A 19,357-nucleotide genomic window follows, 5' to 3' on the forward strand; every position below is an offset into this window, starting at 1 on the left:
GAATAAACATTTATTTATATAATATTAATATTTAAGTCAGACATGGAAGCATTAAAAACCATTAAGTTTATTGAATAAATAAATAAACTAGTTTGGTTTTTAATGCATGATTCCATCGTTGAGGAATGCAGATTACATGTGTGCTATTGCTCCCAGATTAAAAAAAAATCACTGTTCAGATATCTCTAGAACTAATGGAATAAAGGATCTTACCCATATTTACATTCGAATGATGAAAAAGTCACTTTCCATTTAAGAAAATGTATGGAGTGGAGTTAGATTTTTTTTTCTTTTTAAAGGGCCATATTCTCTGCTGGTGTAAATGGAACTGGTGGAGGTGCTCCAATGACCATCAGAAGAGGATTGGCCCCCTTCTTCTTCTTCTTTAATATCAACAATACAACATGAACACTAGGAAGCAGCTTTTGAATTTTTTCAGCAACTCGTTAACTGTTAGGGATTTTCATAACAGCTGACTGGTGTTGGCCAATATAATGGATGTTGTGTGATTTGTTCATTCTTATTATCACTATATTCAAAAAAATACAAGTTTTAATATTTTGGTCTCATTAGTAAGATGTGATTGGTCAAAAATGTGTAACCTGCAGTTTGTGGGCATTTGTGGGGGTAAGTCAATATTGACAATGTCTGAGGAACGACTATTATGTTGTAACAGTCAAGAATTCTCAGTATCTGCATAACCAGTTAAAGAAGCTTTGGGATGTGCACTGACTTTTATTTGCTGACAAATGTTTATTTCTCTGACAATTCGCTCGGGTCCTTTTCTACAATCTGTTCTTTATTTCAATTGTGTCCCTCTGGACGTGTGCCAAATATCCACAAAATGGAAATGAAGCTGCCAGGGCAGATAAAATTTCAAGACAGTTTTACAAATTTGATTGTTTTCAGATTATAAGACAGTTGTTATTTATTTTATATTATAAATGCCTGTCAGGAACTGATGGCATTTAACTTCATTTGACTGGATTCTAAATTCCTCCAATACCCAGAAAAATTAAAATATTGTAATACTCTTTCCCTTCGTCCCTCCCCTTTATATTTTTTTAAGATGAAGATTGGGATAAGGAATAAATATAGAGTGTAACAACCTGACGACGGTCACATTCTAGGCATTGATAGGTGTTTCTTTAGCCACATTGGGGGTACTTTTTTGTTCTATTTTTAGTGTAGATTTAAGCACTTTGAATAGCATGATTCAGGGATTGATGGATACTATTTGATATTCACACTATTTAAGGAAAGTTTTTCTTATTATGTTTTGTCATATTATTAAACAAAAACAAACAAATGAAAAAAGAAATACATGGAGAAGCTATCTATGGCTTTAGAAACATTCCTCCCAGGTATTCCTCTTCTATAAACAGCTCTGTGTGAGAAACAGTGAAGGAAACTGTCATGTGTTCACGTGGTCTATGTTTGACAAAAGTTCTGTTAGAAAGCAAAATAAAAAGGAAAAAAAATCAATTTGCCCTAGTGCTTAGGCTCCATCCTTTTTTGGTTCAGATGTCCAAGTTTTTGATAATGCAGTCTGAAGTGTGCATGCAATAGCCAACTGCAAGGGTAAGCCATTAAAAGACAAGCACTTTACCTTTGAAAATTGTAGTGTGGTGATTGGACAAAACTTATTATGCCTGGTTTCCATCTGTCACTAATTTTGGGTATGTCTATGGAGTCTATGCACATGAAGTACCTAGATACAGTGCATTCTTTCTTTCAGGATGGCTGTTGCTCGGGTTACACATTTTTTAGCCTTATATGCCAAATTCTTGCATTTTCTGTTAGCACCCAGCTGTTAAAATGAAGCAGACATTACATAATGGCAGATAATCAGACGCTACATATTTAGAAAGCCTGTTATACTTGTCTGATTAAAATGCACAGCATTTTAGTTGAATTGCATGCATTAATGATCCATTTACGTTATAGACTGAGCAACGAGATTTTGGGGAAACAGGCCCGGTGAGCAGGCTTCCCTTTTTCTCAAACTTAAAAAAAATAGTTACATCTACAAACCTTGGAAAAACTTTATTAGGATGTAAGAATTGCAACAGTAAAGCAGACACTAAGAACCCAATCAAATAAAAGCCAAGGTAGGAGAAGGGGGAAACATCAGCCTGTTTCTTAATTGGTTTCAGAGTAGCAGCCGTGTTAGTCTGTATCCACAAAAAGAACAGGAGGACTTGTGGCACCTTAGAGACTAACCAATTTATTTGAGCATAAGCTTTCGTGCATCCGAGGAAGTGAGCTGTAGCTCACCAAAGCTTATGCTCAAATAAATTGGTTAGTCTCTAAGGTGCCACAAGTCCTCCTTTTCTTAATTGGGTTATGGACATTCTCTGTTATGGAGTCCATCCACAACTTAGTCCAATCTACATAAAGCAACTGGCATGTGCCACATCCTGCGGATGGATCAACAGTGTCACAAATACAGCCCTGATATCTGGCACACTGCTGAATGATTTTGCATTTGCTGGTAACCCAGCAGCGCACACGGTTGTTGGGGAATCATCCATAGTTGTGGTACATAGGGAGACAAAATTTTGTTGGCACTAAGAATCTTCCTCCATAACAGGCTTAGTGCATGATCCAGAGCAACTATTTTCATTCTTACCCTCCCTACACACAACTCAATAACATTTCTACCCCTCTTCATAACTGAACAGGAGCTTTGTTTGGCTGGAATTAAACAAACATGGGCAGTTTCATGACACTTGGTATCTCCCTGCATAATTCTTGCTTCAAGTTCCTTAGGTGTTTTATTTCTGCCGCAGCTCTAACTCTGTTAATAGTCACTGAGTGGAGAAGGAGGAATGAGCATTACACCCTTTATGTATGCTTCAGTAGTGTCACTGGTTTTTGTAGGTTGGAATTCAGCATTGATACCATGCTGTCTCATGGGGCATGTTATTTTGCTGAACAGTTCCCCATTCACACTGGACATAACACCAAAAGAAGACAAGGCAGCATCACGCTTCTCCAACTGAGCTTTGGTTGGTGTTTCAGAAACTGCAGAGCCTTTGGAAGTAAAACCAATAGAAATGAACATTAAGATTTTTCCTTCGCAGTTTTGTTTTTAATTCTGGTTGAGATCAAGTCTGGTCTGTGTACAGTACTAATAGTGTCTATGGGCTGGATAGGCAAGACTTCAGGGAGTTATACCACACTCAGTAAACAGAAAATGTAAAGATGTGGCCATGTTAACAGTTCGGTATGTGGTAAAAAAAAATTAAACCCCTCCTCAATGTGCCTAAATAAGTCAGATAGTGCTAAGATCTTGTCCTGGGAAGGTATCCTGTTTGTAACAATGAGAAACTTAACTCGAAAGCTTAACAGCATGCTCACATATTATAGTCAATATCCTTGATAACATCTTTACACAACGAACCAGTATTTGATTAAAACATTTTTGTTTCTGTTAAGTTAAGGTTGCATGGATTTCAAGAATTCTGGCAGCTAGTTTTGAATGTTGTATGAAGTACACAATCCCTATCCAATACATGGTTTATAGAAAGGCCCACACTACAGCTGTTAAACTGAGATTTTCGTTTCATTTTAGTTTTGACAGATGCCATTTTCTCCCTGACTGGTGTCAGATATAACAAGGGGCGGACATAAATGTTCATGATAAAATTAATTAGCTTTTTAAACCTTATCTCCTCTTTTAATTGAATCTTAGTTTTCTCCTGATCCCCAAATATAAATAGCATAAATGTCAATTCTTCAGGAAAGATAAGTACCCAATAATCACACTCACATCTTCAAAGGACTTTACAAATATTACCTAATTAATCTCCACAACCAGTTCAGAGGAGGGTAGGGAAATTGTGTCCTTACATATGGCAAACTGAGGTAGAGGGCTAAATCATCACCTGACTTACACAGCAGCTCCAGGGACTAAATGGGTGTAAGGTCCCTGCTTGCTCCCTTGTGTCAGAGTGGAAACCAGATGGAGCCTTTGTTCCATCCGCCACAAGTGGGCCAGCATATCTGCACCAGCATATTGAGTGACATATGCCGGGTCAGCTATAGGCTCAGCATAGGTCCTTTCCCCTCAGTGCAACAGGGAGACTTGGAAATGGATTGTGCCTCTCCCAGTCTTTTCCGTACTCATGGTAAACACTATGGTTGAGCCCAGCAAGTTACGAAGTTAAGATGAAAGCATCAAAAGTGTGATGACAAATAACTCCCAGCCTGTGCTCCAACCATACCTCACTGCTCCTGATCTTAACCTTCATTCCTTCCATTCCGCCCCCCATCCCCTACATTTACCTTGGAGTCTCTACCGTGCTCAAGATAAATCACAAAGTGTGAGGTGCATCCTTCAAGCCTGGCTCATATGAACATTCTTTACCTGTGGGACTATTTGGGTGAGTAAATGTCACTTGCAGGAGCAGCCTTTAAATTTGTAAAAATACTTGCATTCACAATTCACACCCTTTTCTTCATCCCTAATGTCTTAACAGTGCCCTTTTGGGGTAACATCTTTTTCTTTTCAAGCCTCAGTGTGTAATCTTTCTCTGGCTTATACACACCCCTGCATAAAACAATGATGCGGTGACTAGTTCCTATGATTTACCTTATTGTTTTAGCTTCAATTCTTAGCATAGATTGATTTTCCAAGCAATGCTGTAGGCTGTTGTGTGGGAGCCTGTTTTAAACTTGTTTTACAATGCTTGTGTGACAGGTAAACAACATTGTATGTGTGTATATGTTTGGTTCTTTTAAAAAAAATTAATCTTCATTACAAGTTTTGAACTTACAAAGTTGAAAGAAATTGTTTGCCAGCGTTAAAATTCTCTGGTGAACAGCTCACCTCTGCTCTATTTATGTGCTTAGGGATACTTTAAGTAGACAATTAAAACAATTAGTATTATACATGTAACAGTAGCATCACATTAGAATGTTGTACACTGGTCTTCCTAAAACCCAGAAAGCATCAAATGGTGACAATTATGTAAATACAAAGTAAAGAGGAAAACATCCGCACAGCTTTCTTATTGTCTCTAATTTGCAAAAATTACAAAGAAATCTTGCTTCTTATTTTAGATCACTGAAGCCATTTCTACCTCAGCAAAAGCATTTAAAATGTAAAAATGCAACCCTTTACAAGACCTATAGGCTCTCAAGAAGAGAAATGGTTTCAACAAATGGAAAAGCACTTGCATGTGCTTTTTCTCCAAAGATAGGTATCCAATCATTCACAGCACTGTAAAATAAAACAGTAACAACCTGATCCTGTAAAAGTAGACAAAGTCCAAGTAAAATGGCTTTGCTCACATGGAAAGGCTCTGCATGTGTTGCAGTGCCAAGGCAAACTTGTAGTCAGCCCACTGCTAGGTATGGATAGATTTGGGACGGAAAAGCAGGCCAAAGCGCCATTCCTGTGGTTCCATTCCACAGAGCTTTGGCCATGTAGATACTTATTGTACACTGATTTACTAGTCATGCTCACTTTAAGGGGGTGACAGGTCCACTTTTCCTTATTTGTAGTTCCATTTGAAGGCCCTTCCTTGTAATGTCTCTAGAACAGAAGTTGTGTGGAGCAGTCCTGTGCGGGTGGCTGCTTGGTTTGCTCCCCACTCCACCTTTAATACACAGCAAACGTTAATTGTTTCCCCTGCCTCCCTTTGCCACATTAAGCCCTTACATACCGGCATCATCAGCCTCTGGATACAATAAACAATGGATCTGATCATGATTTCAAACAGCACTCGCCTGTAGAACACTGGGTATCTAAAATTCATCAGGTGTTTTATTTCCCTCCCCTGTAATGTTGAAAGATACTTATTACAAAGCTTTGTTAGCGATAGTAAAGGGTTTGGTGACGGGATGACCATATCCTCTTGAATCACTGCTTAATCGCCCCGAGAGTCCCATGATTCGTTGTATGTAACAATTATAGTGGCAATGGAGTGCATTTTTCCCCCTGAAGTTTGATTGTATGAAATGGTAATGATGGACACTAGCAAATAGGATGTTATCTCTCAGCTTTTTTTTTTTAACAGTTCGATACACTTAATTTTTTGGGAGCCTTTCTATTGACTTCACTTTGAGTCAGAACCTAAGGCCCCAATCCTGCAGAGATGAGTGCTTAATGCACATGGTTAACTTTAGATCCATTGAGACTATTCACAGCGCACAAAGTTAAGCTCAGACATAAATCTTTGCAGGATTGGAGCCTTTGTGCACAATTTCGATAGGCAGGTAATTTTAGGTAAAGGAGAGAGCATTACTATGCATTGTTCAATAGATAACAAGACAAAATGGCCAAAGAGACTTATTACAACAAGAAACATGCATTAACTGCCATGGTAGGAGTAACATTAGGCAGATTTCACTTCAACGAAGCAATGGAACTGTGACTAAAAAAAAAGAAAACTAAATTCTGTAGAGGAATGTCTTAGCTCAGCGCCACCTTTAGTGTCTTTGGACTGAAGGATATTTGTCCACAGGATTTAGTTTCTTTAGTTATCCGGTCTATGAGAGCTGGATGTGTATATATATATAATTATATATAGCAACAAAAAATTGCAGTGATAATAGCACTTGGGAGTGCAGTGCACTACACTAAGTTAACAGCTAGAAGGGAGTCCGAATAAAGCACTTTATCACCAAACCTGTCAGTCAGTCTTCTGATCTTTTAATGGAAAGAAATAGATGGATGCCATGTGGGACTTTGGGAGCATCTGTCCACAGATACTTAACCATAAGCTGAAGGAACTCAATGCCAGAGTACAACTGGTTTAAAGGAGAGCAGAATCAGGCCCAGCATTTGTAATCAGCACCCACAATCAGCACAGATGCTGATGAAGCAAAAACCTGTAAAATGATTTTCCTATTTTATGTATTTTTGTTAAAGATGTAGAATTTTTCAAGTGTCTTTCACTGATGCTATATAAACCGTAGCACAATATATATGTTCCTTCCAAAGCTTACTATAGGGGTACACGTGAATAAAAACTGCAGAAGTTGACTCTTTCTATAGACACTTTGTGCAAACCCACTGAAATTAAGGTAGACACACTAGAGTTAAGTAGAAATACAACAGACTATATTAGGTGTACTGAATGTTAAATATTTTACCTAATGAGAGTAACTTATATTCATATTTAGTTAAAAAAAATATAAAAGGGGCCATAGATAAGAGTGCATTTTTATTAGTGATGCTATACTTGCTGCTGAAAAGCAAAAGGTAAATGTTACCCAATTTCAATGTATGTTACTTTAAATAGCATATTTCTGTTATCCTACAGTATATGACACCTTTTTAAAAATTTACCATGTTTGATACTTTAAACTGCACACCTTGTTGTAACAAGTATAACATATTTAGCATTTTGTACTTTCATTGATTTTTATTCTTAAGGGAGAAAAGACATCACTCACTAAATATGAATGCTGCACAGGTTAGCAATAGAGATATTGATTTTTGTAACTTTGATTGCACTTGCCTTAACTTTTCCACACACACGTGCGTGCGCGCACAGACACACAAAGATTAAAGGAAACAAAAACCACAAAAATAGGCAAGTTCTGCACCGAATATACTTTTTGCATAATTTAATGAATAATGAGACATGAGCCTATTCACTACGATCCTTGTAAAGAGTACATGAGCACACGATGCGGTAGGTTTGTTAAAGCACAAGGTGTACTTTGTCTCGATTTAGAACAACAACAGCGACACTTTTGGTGTAACTTTGCTTTAGGTTTAAAAAAAACAACCCTTTATTACTTGCATATGAATATTTTTGTATGATAATATCTGAAGAAGGTTTTAAACTGGAAAATTACTTGCTTTATGGCGTGCAACTTTTAGAGAAAATAAACAGGGTATATGTCCAGTTTGTAAAAATGTTTTCCTTTCAAGATTGCTCTTTCACTGGCTAAATGCAAGGTTATGACAACTTTAAATACTTCTTTTGTGAACTGACAAAAAAAAAACAAAAAGCAAAAAAATAAAATTATGTGAATAAGTTGCGTATGCAAACTTTTTTTAAAACCAATTATCCAGTTATTGCCAATAGTAATCAAGGGTAACCTAGGAAGATTCCAGTTTGGTCATTTTATTTGATAGATATACGTGGCTAGATTTTCAGCTGGGGCATCAGTGGAGCTGTTCCAGTTTACATGAGCTGAGGGTCTAGTTTTTTGCATATCAATTTATTTTAACACAAGATATATTCTATTCATGGGGAAAACCAGCAGTATTCATATCTGCTCTTCTTTCATGTGTAATTGGTTATTATTAGCCCTTCGGTCTCGGACTGTAGTTTGCATACAGGATTAAAATATATATAATATTACAGCTACTCAGTTCCAAATTGCTTTTGATTGGGGTTTATAGATTTCTTCGTATTAAAGCAAGTAGCCAGTGCAGTATAAATAGCAGAGGGTCTCTCACACTTTGAGGAAGAGTTTATTTTTTAAAAAACCCTAATGCTTGGTTCACCCCCGTACTACTCCAGTTTATGCCAGTGTAATGCAACTGAAATCACTGAACAGCATAAAAGTGGACTAACCCTACAGTAGTGAATGAAATTCATAGCCTTGTGAGTGTGCGGGTGCGTGCTTGTGTACATGCACACACATGTGTGGAGTGGGAGTACAATCTTGGATTGTATTGGAACTGTACTGGAGTAGAACTCAGGCAATATTGTCATGGTACAAATAAAAGCTAACCTGCAATCATCCAACATGTTTTAAAAGACTGATAACAATTTTAAGGTCCAGTGGTTTGGATCAGGAGAAATTCACTCATTTCATTCTCAGAACAAAACACAAAGGGTTTGGTTCTCTTCTCACTAGCAGTGGTGTAAATCAGAAGTACTCTACTTAACTCAGTGTAGTTATACCAGTGTAAAGTCAATGTATGTGAGACAGAATCAGCCATCTTTGCTTCTCCAGGCTCTTACTCCTTAGAATCTCCATGTCCCACCATTTTGAAAAGTGTAAGAAACTTTTAGATTGTTTCTCCTTTCACTTTCACCAGTTGTAAATATGTGTAATTTCACTGATTTCAGTGGCGTGGCTCCAGATTTTCACCATTGTAAGATGGAAATCTGTACTGGAGTGTGAGGACATAAACACAGAGCCATGCTTTAAGCTGCAGTTAGAAAACTTCCCAACTTGGAAATTCCCCTGTTTATTAAGATTCCTGCTGCAACCCATCCTAGACTTCTCTGGTAACTGTGGAGGACCAGGAATGCTATAACCATCCCTCCATCCCCCTTTAGTATGAAAGATTAAAACTTAAATGATAAACCAATGTGCATATACACAACAATTCAAAATAAACTTCAAATTCCTTATCATTTACACTATTATGTCCCCTTATCAATTGCACTTAAATAGTCCTGACCAGTAGGCTAAAGATCAAGTCTTTGAAGGGGTCTGATCAGTCTTCCAGACCATGTTCTCAGTTCTGTTGAGTTTGTGCATGGAGTTCCGTGTGTAGGGGGCTCACTTCCTGACAGAGTACCAGCAAGGGCTACACCCTCTCTTCGTTGTGTTGGGAAATACTGAAGATTCTACCTGAGAAGTCCTTTCAGAGTCTCCACAATTTAGTCTGGGAGTTTCTGCCAAGTTCCAAACCATTCCAAATGTCAGGGAGTTTTAGAGCTAAATTTTGCTCCATAGTGTCCATTCAGGTAGTGCTTTTGTTATGTGCTGAACACTGAAGTTTTGTTGTTACTGAATTTTTATTTCAGCACCCTGTTTTTGAATTTCCTTCAGGAAAGGCCACTTAGGTTTAAGCTGTATTGCTGGCACAGGTAACGGCATCTTTAGCTGTCTTCTCATCAAAAGAGCTGCTGGAGATAGTCTAGACACAAGCAGTGTTGACCAATATGCCAGGAGTGCTCTATATAAGTCCACTGGGTTTTTTTATTTTATTTTTTTGCAGAAGTCTTTTTAAAGTCTGCAGTGCTCTCCATGTCCCTGTTGCTCTGGGGTTAATGTGGGCAACCAGTATGCTTTCAAAATCAAAGTCCTGTGCAAATTCTAGGAATGTTTCAGAGTAACTGAGGCTCATTATCGGAGATGAGAACTTCAGGAACCCCATGTCTTACAAATATTGACTTTAGTTTCTGTGCTGATAAAGTCTGGGTAAGTGTAACCAACTCAGTATATCTGGAGAAGTAATCGGCTACAATAATGTATGCCTGTATATATGTCCTTTCCAGAAAAAAACAAATTAGTAGCTATCTGCTGTCAAGGTCTGCCGGTACCTTGGTAAAAAGCAAAGGTTTTTTACCCCCCCCCCTCCCCACACACACACTTCTTACATAGTTTGCAGCCCTTTACTAAGGTATAAATTTGCCTGCTCAGACTGGCCACCATACAGATTGTTGTGCTCATATGCTGCACTTGTTTTACCTTGGTGTACCTCATGGATTTTGGAGAACATCTCTTTCTGAACTACCATAGGGATAAAAATGTATTGCCTTTTCAGAAGCAGGCCACCAGCCATATGAACGTCATTTTGGCCCTACCAATTTGGGGGAGGTCTGTTGGAAGTTGACTTCTTCAACCTTATTCTCTTTGGCAACATTGAGTCAGTTTCTAGCAATTCTTATCCTTTACTTGTTCATCTCTAATTTGCTGATGACTGTCAGACGCTGGAATTGCTGCTAGAACAAATTTAATGTAGACTTTGGCATCTTTCTTTAGAGCATTTTTTCTTCCATTGGTGACTGCTCAGTTGCAACTCTAGACAGCGTGTCTGCGGCTATGAGTGCTTTCCCTGGTATGTATTCAGTACTGAAAGAAAATCACATCAATTGTAGTTGAAATCTTTGAATTTTAGGTGGAAGGTCATCCAGTGGGTCTGAACCCAGTAATGTCCTAGGAGTTTGTTGGGTGACCAGATAGCAAGTGTAAAAAATCAGGATGGGGTGGGGGGTAATAGGTGCCTATATAAGAAAAAGCCCCCCAAATCAGGACAGTCCCTATAAAATCGGAACATCTGGTCACCCTAGGGGTTTGTGGCCTGTTTCATTGCTAAAAATCAAGTCAAACAGATGTACACTGAGCCATTCACAGGTCCAAGTGACTGTTAGTTTCCTTTTCCACTTGAGCATGCCATGGCTTGGTTTCTCTGAGGCTTCTTGATATGACTGCAACAGATCTTTGGTCTCCTTTTAGCTACTTTTGTGTGAGCACTGCTCCTAGCCATATGAAGATGTGTCAGCCACTGCCGTAGTTGGATAGTTTACTGAATATTATGCCAAAATAGGTGGCTACCCCAGATCAATATATTGAGCTCATTAAGGAGATCTCTTAAGGGTGGGCGTTGGGCTTTTTTGGATGAGCTAAATTTGGTAAGAATTTTCCAAAAGGATTTGTCGTGCCCAGGAATCTTCTTAAAGTAGAAACATCTTTTGGTTCCAATAAGGGGAGTAATGCCTTCAGTTTGTCTGAATCAAGCTGAATTCCCTGATTCCTAATAATGTGTCCTACCAATTTTAGCTGCACATGACCAAATTCACATTTTTCATTCAAAATGAGACCGGCTTGTTGGAAGCGTCTCAAAACTGTATGTAGTCACTCCTCGTGTTAATTTTTAGCTCCGCCATATACCAAACGCATCATCTGCATGGTAAAGGTTGCCAAGCAAAACTGACACAATCTGAGACATTCTCTTTTGGATATGTTCTGGTGCTAAAGATATGCCAAATGTAAGATGATTGAAATAATACCTTCCAAACACAGTGATAAATGTAGTCAATGGTATAAACTCTTTAGCAAGGGAGATTTGTCAAAAGCCTGCTGTAGCATCTAAGTTTAAGAAGATTTTGGTTTCTGATAACTCATCTAATGTCTGGTCAACAACAGGAAGCATGTCTCTTTCTCTGCACATGTTTTTATTAACTTATGTAAGTTCCACACAAATCTGGATTGTGACATTGGGTTTTGGTACTTTGGTGCTTTGACCATCCCTGCACACCAGACAGTTGGCTCTTTTGTCTAGGAAATAAATGCCATATCTTTCATTCTCTTTAATTCTTCTTTGGATTTCCCTCACAGGGATATAGGAATGTGGAGTGGGGCTGTGAAAGAAAAAGGAGTCTTTGATGGCACCAGTTTTATTTTGTAGCCCCTTGACAGCTTTCCTAACCCTGTGAAGAGATGTGGATACTTTTTCTGTATAGTTTGTTTTTTTTCCATTCACGCATTTCAGTTTCTCTACTAGTTGTAGTCCTTGTGTTGCTGGCAGCCCTAGCAATTGTTGCCAGCTGTGGCTTGGTGTCTTGCCTCATCTTTCACAGCTTTCCCAACGTCACCGTCTATTAAAATACTTTGGTCTCCCACTCTATAGCTGTGTAATGTTATTATGTTATAAATATTTTCTGTGTCGATATGGTCTGATGCAGTCTCCCCCTAGCCCCCAGTGTAAGTCAGATTGCTGTTTCTCTGTGGCTTCTTGCATTCCTACTTTTGTTTCAGCTTTTACTAGTATGAGATCTTGGCCTAACTGAAGCTATTGTCTTTTATGCAAACAATTATTTTGTCTTATTAGTTCTTCTTTTAATCATTCCATATTTGCAATGTTCAGCAAGACTAGGAACTAAAGTAATAAAAATCTCAGCTGTTTCCCCTTGTTCCAGGCACTTCCTATTAAATTGGGCTATTTCATATATAATATTCTGCCTGCCTGTGAAATGGGCATCAAAAGCCTCTTTCACTTTGGAGTTTTCTTTCTTTTCCTCATCAGTGAGGGGCAGAGCACATAGTTATCGTCAGCAGCATCACCCATGGCAAAAATCAGGGAATTTACGAGGTATTTGTGTGCTTTCTCTGTTAAAGCAGAAGCCATCCAGAATTGTTCATATCCACGGAGCCAGCAGGGCCAGCTGTTTGAGTTGCCAAAATCAAACTACTCTAACAGAACCATTTGTGTTATGGTTCTGTTGTGATGTGGAGACAGGGCTCTTCCTGTCTCCTGCTGCAGCTTTCACAGGTCTCCTCCCTGATTTTCCACTTTGCCCACTCACCCACTACACTGGCATTCTGGGGCTCTTTCTCTCCCCCTCCCCTTACTCCTTCTTTTGATAGTGTGAGGAGATGCCTTAAGCAGCAACTAGAGAACTCCCTAACCAGGAAGTTCCTACATTTGTAAAGTTTCCAGCTACTGCACTTCCTGGTTCTCTCTGGTAACTGTGGAGGACCAGGAACTCTATAAGCACTCCACAAGGATGCTTAGCACAGATAGCCATGCACTAATAGATAATAGATTTGTGGAAGCTTGATAAAATGTCTCCACTTTTTGTTGCAACTGGGGTTTAAGTTGATACAATGAGTCAGCAATCCAGTTGCCACAGTATGCTATGCTGTAGAATGTGCTATATCCTGCCAGTACATGAGAATCACAAGATTTTTTTCTCCACTAAAAAAAAATGGCAGTTGGATTAGATCACTTCTACCATCACACAATGAATCACACAGACTCAGTGTCACCACTGAACTATGCCGCTGAAGCCTGCAGCCTGAAGGGCCTGCTTGAACTCAAATTGCCCTGTTTACTCCCAAGAGTGGTCTCTCTGAACACTGTCCCTAAAGTGGCTACTTTTCATGATATTTTAATCTTTGACATAAGCAACACCCCAAAGAGTTTCTAGTCAGATGATTATGGTTTCACTGATACCAACACAATCCATTGCCCCAGGTACGATGTTAATAAACATATTATATACTGGATGAGTCACGTTTACTCTCCTGACAGCATGTCAAGTGCAAAGGAAATATGAGACCCAGTATATATTCAGCAAATATTTCTGTATCTTTAGTTTCATTTTGAAAATATTCCTGTTAAAAAGGACATTAATAAAAATGATCAAATAACACAAAGGGCTCTATTCTTCTTTGACGTGTTTACACTCTATCCCTTGGAATTTCAGAGACACACACACCTGAGATGAGCACTGATATATAAATTACATTATTGTAAGTTAAACCTTTTCAGAATCATGCACATCCAGATGAGTTTGGCAGCCAAATGGTGTAAAATACCTGAAAAGAAGAAGAAATTGAAAAAAGTGAGAGAACTGTCTTTAGAGATCAACATATGCTTCTCTTTCCAAATATTAGCATCTAACTCTACTATAAGGAATGCAGAGGAGGTTGAAGTCCTTACAGTCATCTCCATTTATGATCATCAGCTCACATAATACTAACCTAATCTTCAATACACATAGATAGCTAGCCAACGGTCTAAAATTCTCTTCCGATTGCAATGATTGCTAACATTCCTTTGCTCAAATGCATGTTTTCTCCCTGTTATGCTGAACTAAATTTTCAACATGTCTGTAGTGCCTGAGGCTGCTATTAAATGACTAGCAATGAAATGCATCCAAGTATCAACGTTATGTGTACTGCACCTAAAAACTGAGAGACAACTGTTCAAAAGCGCCTCAACGTAGCCACCACATGGTACACAACTTTGCATCTGTAATTGCCTGAATGCACACACACTGAATACTATCTTGTGTGGACAAATGTAAGATGATTGAAATAATACCTTCCAAACACAGTGATAAATGTAGCCTATAGTTGATAGGCTCTAACACTTTCATGTGTAGGCAATGAAATTTGCATGCCTCTATTGGAGGATAACTGTTGATGTTTCTCCTGAACCCTCTGGAGGCTGGCCAGGTACCATATTCAGATGTCCTCGAATTCTTGTTTTAATTCTTTTGCTCCCTGACTGTACAAAGAGGATGTAGAGATGTCCTTTTTTGTTCAGCCAGGCCTGACCTCAGCCTGTGATAGGCCAATCCCAAGCATGGAACCAGCTGCTAATGGCCTCAGTGGGGCATGAGGGCAAGATGCAGGGAACTGTCACAGTAAAATTGCCCAATGGGAACATCCCAGTCATAGTAAAATTTTCCCCTCGGGGTCCCCTGGGTAAGCACGAACATTGTTTATTGCTAATGCCTATATATGCATATGCATGGAAAAGGATATTGGGAGGGATTGAAGGTCTGAGTGTGGAGCGAAAGATTCCTTTGCAGGTTGCAAGAGGCCGAAGGGGGAGGAAGGGAGAAAGGAATGGGTTAACTTGATGCTCCAGCTAGGTCCAAAGATAAGACGCTGATTCCAGCCCAAGGCCACAGCACACAACCAACTCTCGGCTGCCTGCCAAGAAAGACAGGGGCCTGGATTCCAACCCCGACCAGCTGTGAGAAAGGAGGATTCAGCTGAACAGAACTGCAGGGGCTGCGAAAACTAGTGAGACAGCGAAGGCCAGCGAGTGAGAAGACAACAGTCTTGTGTCCCTGAAGCCGGTATGTTTTGAGAAAGCTGAGGAAGCTGCGGAAAGCCAGTTTGGACTGGTACAAAGAGCACAGGGGACAGAGGTCCCCAGATGAAACGCCCCCCAGAAGAACCCAGGACTTAAAACCCTCCCGAGAGCTGAAGCAAGTTGGAGATTAACAGCGGACCCTGGATGGCCTGTGCACAGGACAGAACTCTTGTCTACTCTTCCTCCTCCTCTTCTTCCGTTACACCCAGGCTTGGCCAGCCTTGGGTTGTGTGTGTGTGAGTATGAAAGTGGGTTAGGGCTTGGGTACTAACACTTCCTTCCATCCTCTGAGTAATGTGGGGGCGGACCCAGCACTCACCGCTGTTATTTTATAAATAAAGCTTTAAAATGTAGCCACTTGGTGTGCTCCTTCATCTCCTCCCCTAATGAATCTGTGCCCTTAGCCTGATCAACTGACGCCTCAGGCAAATTGGCAACTTAAATCTGCCACAGAACCCCCTGCCATGAGCCCTATGGCAGCAGTAGGGTATTGTTACATAGGAACGTGAATGCCAGCCCCATGCCAGAGGACAAACCACCTTCCCCATATAGAGCAGATGCTTCAGTGGTGAACGATTTACAGAAGTAGTATTCATTGGTGATGCAGTGTAGAGAGGCCATGCTGCACTCTAGGACTTGAGCATATATTCAAAAAGTGGCCTCTGTGCATACATCTGTGTGTACACCTTCGAAGCCCTAAAACCTGAATGTGCAGGTGACAGAATTAACAAATCCAAATATTCAGTGTGGCATGGCAAGGCATATATGTGACTGCAGACAAGGACTGTCTTGATTGCCCTCCACCTTACATCTGTTTCATCCATTTAAGGATGGCGATCTTCTGATTGTACTAAGTAAATTTGGCTAGGCCACGTTCATCCTATGTGAATGTATTTATGTATTTCTGCCCTCTAAACAACTCCAACTTCTTTTTTTAAATGCAATTCTTAAAACAACCATAAAAGCATCTGCCCTTCCTGCCTCCTTTCATTACCACTCATCCATAGCACAGTTATCCTCCTCAGCACCCCATGACACACATGCCATAGACCAGCACCCTGCAACCCAAGAGACCAGAACCTTATTTCTGCATCCCTCAGCCTTCCCTACCACAGTTCATAATTTCAAGTAATTTATTTCCTTATGTTTTATATGAATGTTGGCCAGTACAAGGGTAACATTGGTAAGCTTATGGAGTATCCCTCTATTTCATGTGCATGGAGCTCCCCTTTGTAGTTTTCCCATCAAGGAGTTTTGTTTGTTAAACAAAGTTGTTGTGTTTCAGATGTCATTGCAGTGTGCATAGATTATTTAACTCTGTAATTAGTGAAGCTATAATTGTTTAATTTCAGGTTTGCCATCTTATGCGTTCAGTGATTTACCTGCATTTGAAACATAGGTGATGTTCACAAGCATTTTCAAGAGCCTATTTTCATACTTGCTGTGACAAAGTGGGAAAGTTCTTTATGCTTTCTCTGAATACTGTTTGGGTGCCTCAGTTTCCCCTATGCATTTCTTAAGTATCTAGGTAGGGGGATAAGGGTGTGTGACTGTTGCAGAGCCTGACAGGGCCAGTGTGATGGCATCTACACAGAGAATGGCCAACACCCTGTCTCCTGGCAACTAATGGCCTGGGCCCCTCCCCTGCAAAGGTGCCGACTGAAGGTGTTGGAGAACAAAGAGATCAGGTGACTTCCTGGCCTGGGAAAGAGACAAAGGTGAGAGCAGGGGCTGGAGCATTTCAGTTTGGAGCTGGCTGGGGAAATGGAGGGAGGCCCAGATGGATCTCTGGCCTCCCTGCCCCCCAGGATGGACCTGATTGAGGGGTCCTGTTCTCTGTACCTACAAGCTCTGTTTTAGATCATGTGCCTGTTGTCTAATAAACTTTCTGTTTTACTGGCTGGCTGAGAGTCATGTCTGACTGCGGAGTTGGGGCTCAGGGCCTTCTGGCTTCCCCAGGAGCCCCACCTGTGTGGACTCGCTGTGGGAAGCGCACGGTGTGGAAGGGGATGCTGAATGCTCCGAGGTCAGCCCCAGGAAGGTCAAAGCTGTGTAAGCTTCTTGCCCCGGGAACAGTCTGCTCACAGAGAGGAGGCTCCCCCAGAGTGCTGACTGGCTTCATATGGAGTAGTTCCAGAGCATCGTCTGGGGATGCTGTGACAACTGGTGGCAGAGGTGGGATGTACTGCCACCCGTGAATGGTGCTTCTTGCAGTAAGTGTCTGGGGAGCAGTAAAACGAAGGGGGAGTAACGAGGACCAGGCGTACTGAAGGCTCAGAGAGAGGCAGTTTCAGGGGGGAAGGACCTACGCTTAACCTCTGGGATTGTGTGACCAACGATAAGGACTGTTGCAGTAACTGGGTCCCCCAGGGACTGTAGTGAGCAGTCTCGGGGCAGAGGAGGCTGCGTCTCGACCCTAGGAGAGAGGTGGTGAACTGGAGAAGGGCTGGCATGCTTGGGGTTCTTCCTGGAAACCATAGGGAGCTGAGAACACACAGGCCTGCGAGTCCACAACAACTTGGGAACAGCGAAGTGATGGCCTATCACCATCTCCTTAAGAAGGACATTGTAAGCCTGTGCAAAAAGAGAGGGTTACACATTGGAAAGTTACCAAAGTACAGTTAATCATGCAGCTGGAGGATAATGACCGCTCTAAGGAGCAGATTCCTGACCCAGATGGAGCTACAAGAGGATCTGGGAGCAGCTGGAGTGGCAGCCAGGCATCCCCAAGACTCCTGTCTCCGACCAGACGGGAGTCTTCATGATTGGGGTCCCCATCAGGAGGTCAGACACAGATGGGACTGGAGCTGAGTCCGAAGGAGCGCGAGGACTGTGAGAGACCGTGAGAGCCTGAGAAAGAGCTGCAGGAGACGCAGCAGCAGCATGAACTGGCAGTGGTGGAGCGGAGAGGCCTACGGGATGTGGATACTACCGGGGGTGAGTGGGGATAGACCCCGGGGTGTCACGGGACCTTGATACTAAATTACTGCCCCCAGTTAAGGAGTGGTGGGGATGTGGATGCTCACCTCACTGCCTTTGAGCAGGCTGGTGATTTGAACCAGGGGGACCCTGCGGAAAAGCCCCGGTATCGAGCTCCCTTGCTGTGTCCCAAGGCCATAGACTCTGTCAGCCAGATGGGTGGGGTGGTGGACAGGCTTCCACTCCTGGGCCCAACCTATGTGTTTGTGAGGAATCTCCTGGGGTTAGGCCCCTTGCACCCCCAGTGGGAGCAGAAGGTGGTGGTCAATGGGGTGACTTTCCTGGGGTGGCGAGACCCTGGGACAGAGAGAACTGTTGTCAGGACCTGGGTGGTGCACCCCCACCAGATGCTGAGGGCTGTGTGGCCTGGATGAGGGTCCCAGGGATGGGGCCCCTTGCCCTGCCTATGGCCCAAATCCCTGTGCAGACACAGGAAGGGTCGGGCTGGCTGGTAGTTGCAGTTCTCCAGGATATCGGCTGTGAAGTCCTGTTGGGGGGTGACTGTGTCTCTTTGGGACAAGATCCAGGCCCTGCTCCTGTAACGGCCGAGGATTTGAATTTGAATCCAGGGAACCAAATGGCTGAGACTGAAATGGTCAGTGAAAATGCAAATGACATGGCTGGCTGGGGGGAGGAGCTGCTAGGCTCAGGATATCTGCCTGCCTGTAACCAGCACCCTGGGGCTGAATAGGGGTGGGGGGGGACACAGGCAGGGCAGGTCGGCTGCCAACCAGGTTTGCCTTGTCCAGAGGCGCTGCTGGGAAGTGAGTCCACGGCAGAGAGGGGGCTACCAGGGACAGGGCTCAGTGGGGCTATGACTCCAGGCTTAGGCAGCGAGAGGGAACTGGTCCCACTCCCTCCCCCAGCAGCTGAATTCCAGACCGAGCTGCAGAAGGATCCCTCCTTGGAGAAGCTGAGGGAACTTGCTGGCCACAGCACTGCAAACCCACTTGGGGAAGGCTGCAGGGAAAGATTCCCGTGAGAGAGGGGATTCCTGTACCGGGAATGGGCTCCCCAAGGGGAAGTGGAACTGTGGGGGATCTGGAAGCAGCTGAT

The 19,357-nt window shown here is 41.8% G+C and overlaps 1 protein-coding gene across 1 annotated transcript in view; it reads left to right on the forward strand.

The window, feature by feature from the left end:
* Positions 1–1,586, forward strand: part of IL1RAPL1 (interleukin 1 receptor accessory protein like 1) — a 1,117,545-nt gene extending 1,115,959 nt beyond the window's left edge. The window contains exon 13 of the mRNA XM_073328264.1: positions 300–1,586. Coding sequence (XP_073184365.1) covers positions 300–389 — 90 coding nt within the window. The 3' untranslated portion in view covers positions 390–1,586. The remainder of the gene's footprint in view (positions 1–299) is intronic.
* Positions 1,587–19,357: the final 17,771 nt, after the last annotated feature.

Source organism: Lepidochelys kempii, chromosome 1 (assembly GCF_965140265.1).
Source record: "Lepidochelys kempii isolate rLepKem1 chromosome 1, rLepKem1.hap2, whole genome shotgun sequence".
In the NCBI taxonomy this organism is placed as follows: Eukaryota; Metazoa; Chordata; order Testudines; family Cheloniidae; genus Lepidochelys; species Lepidochelys kempii.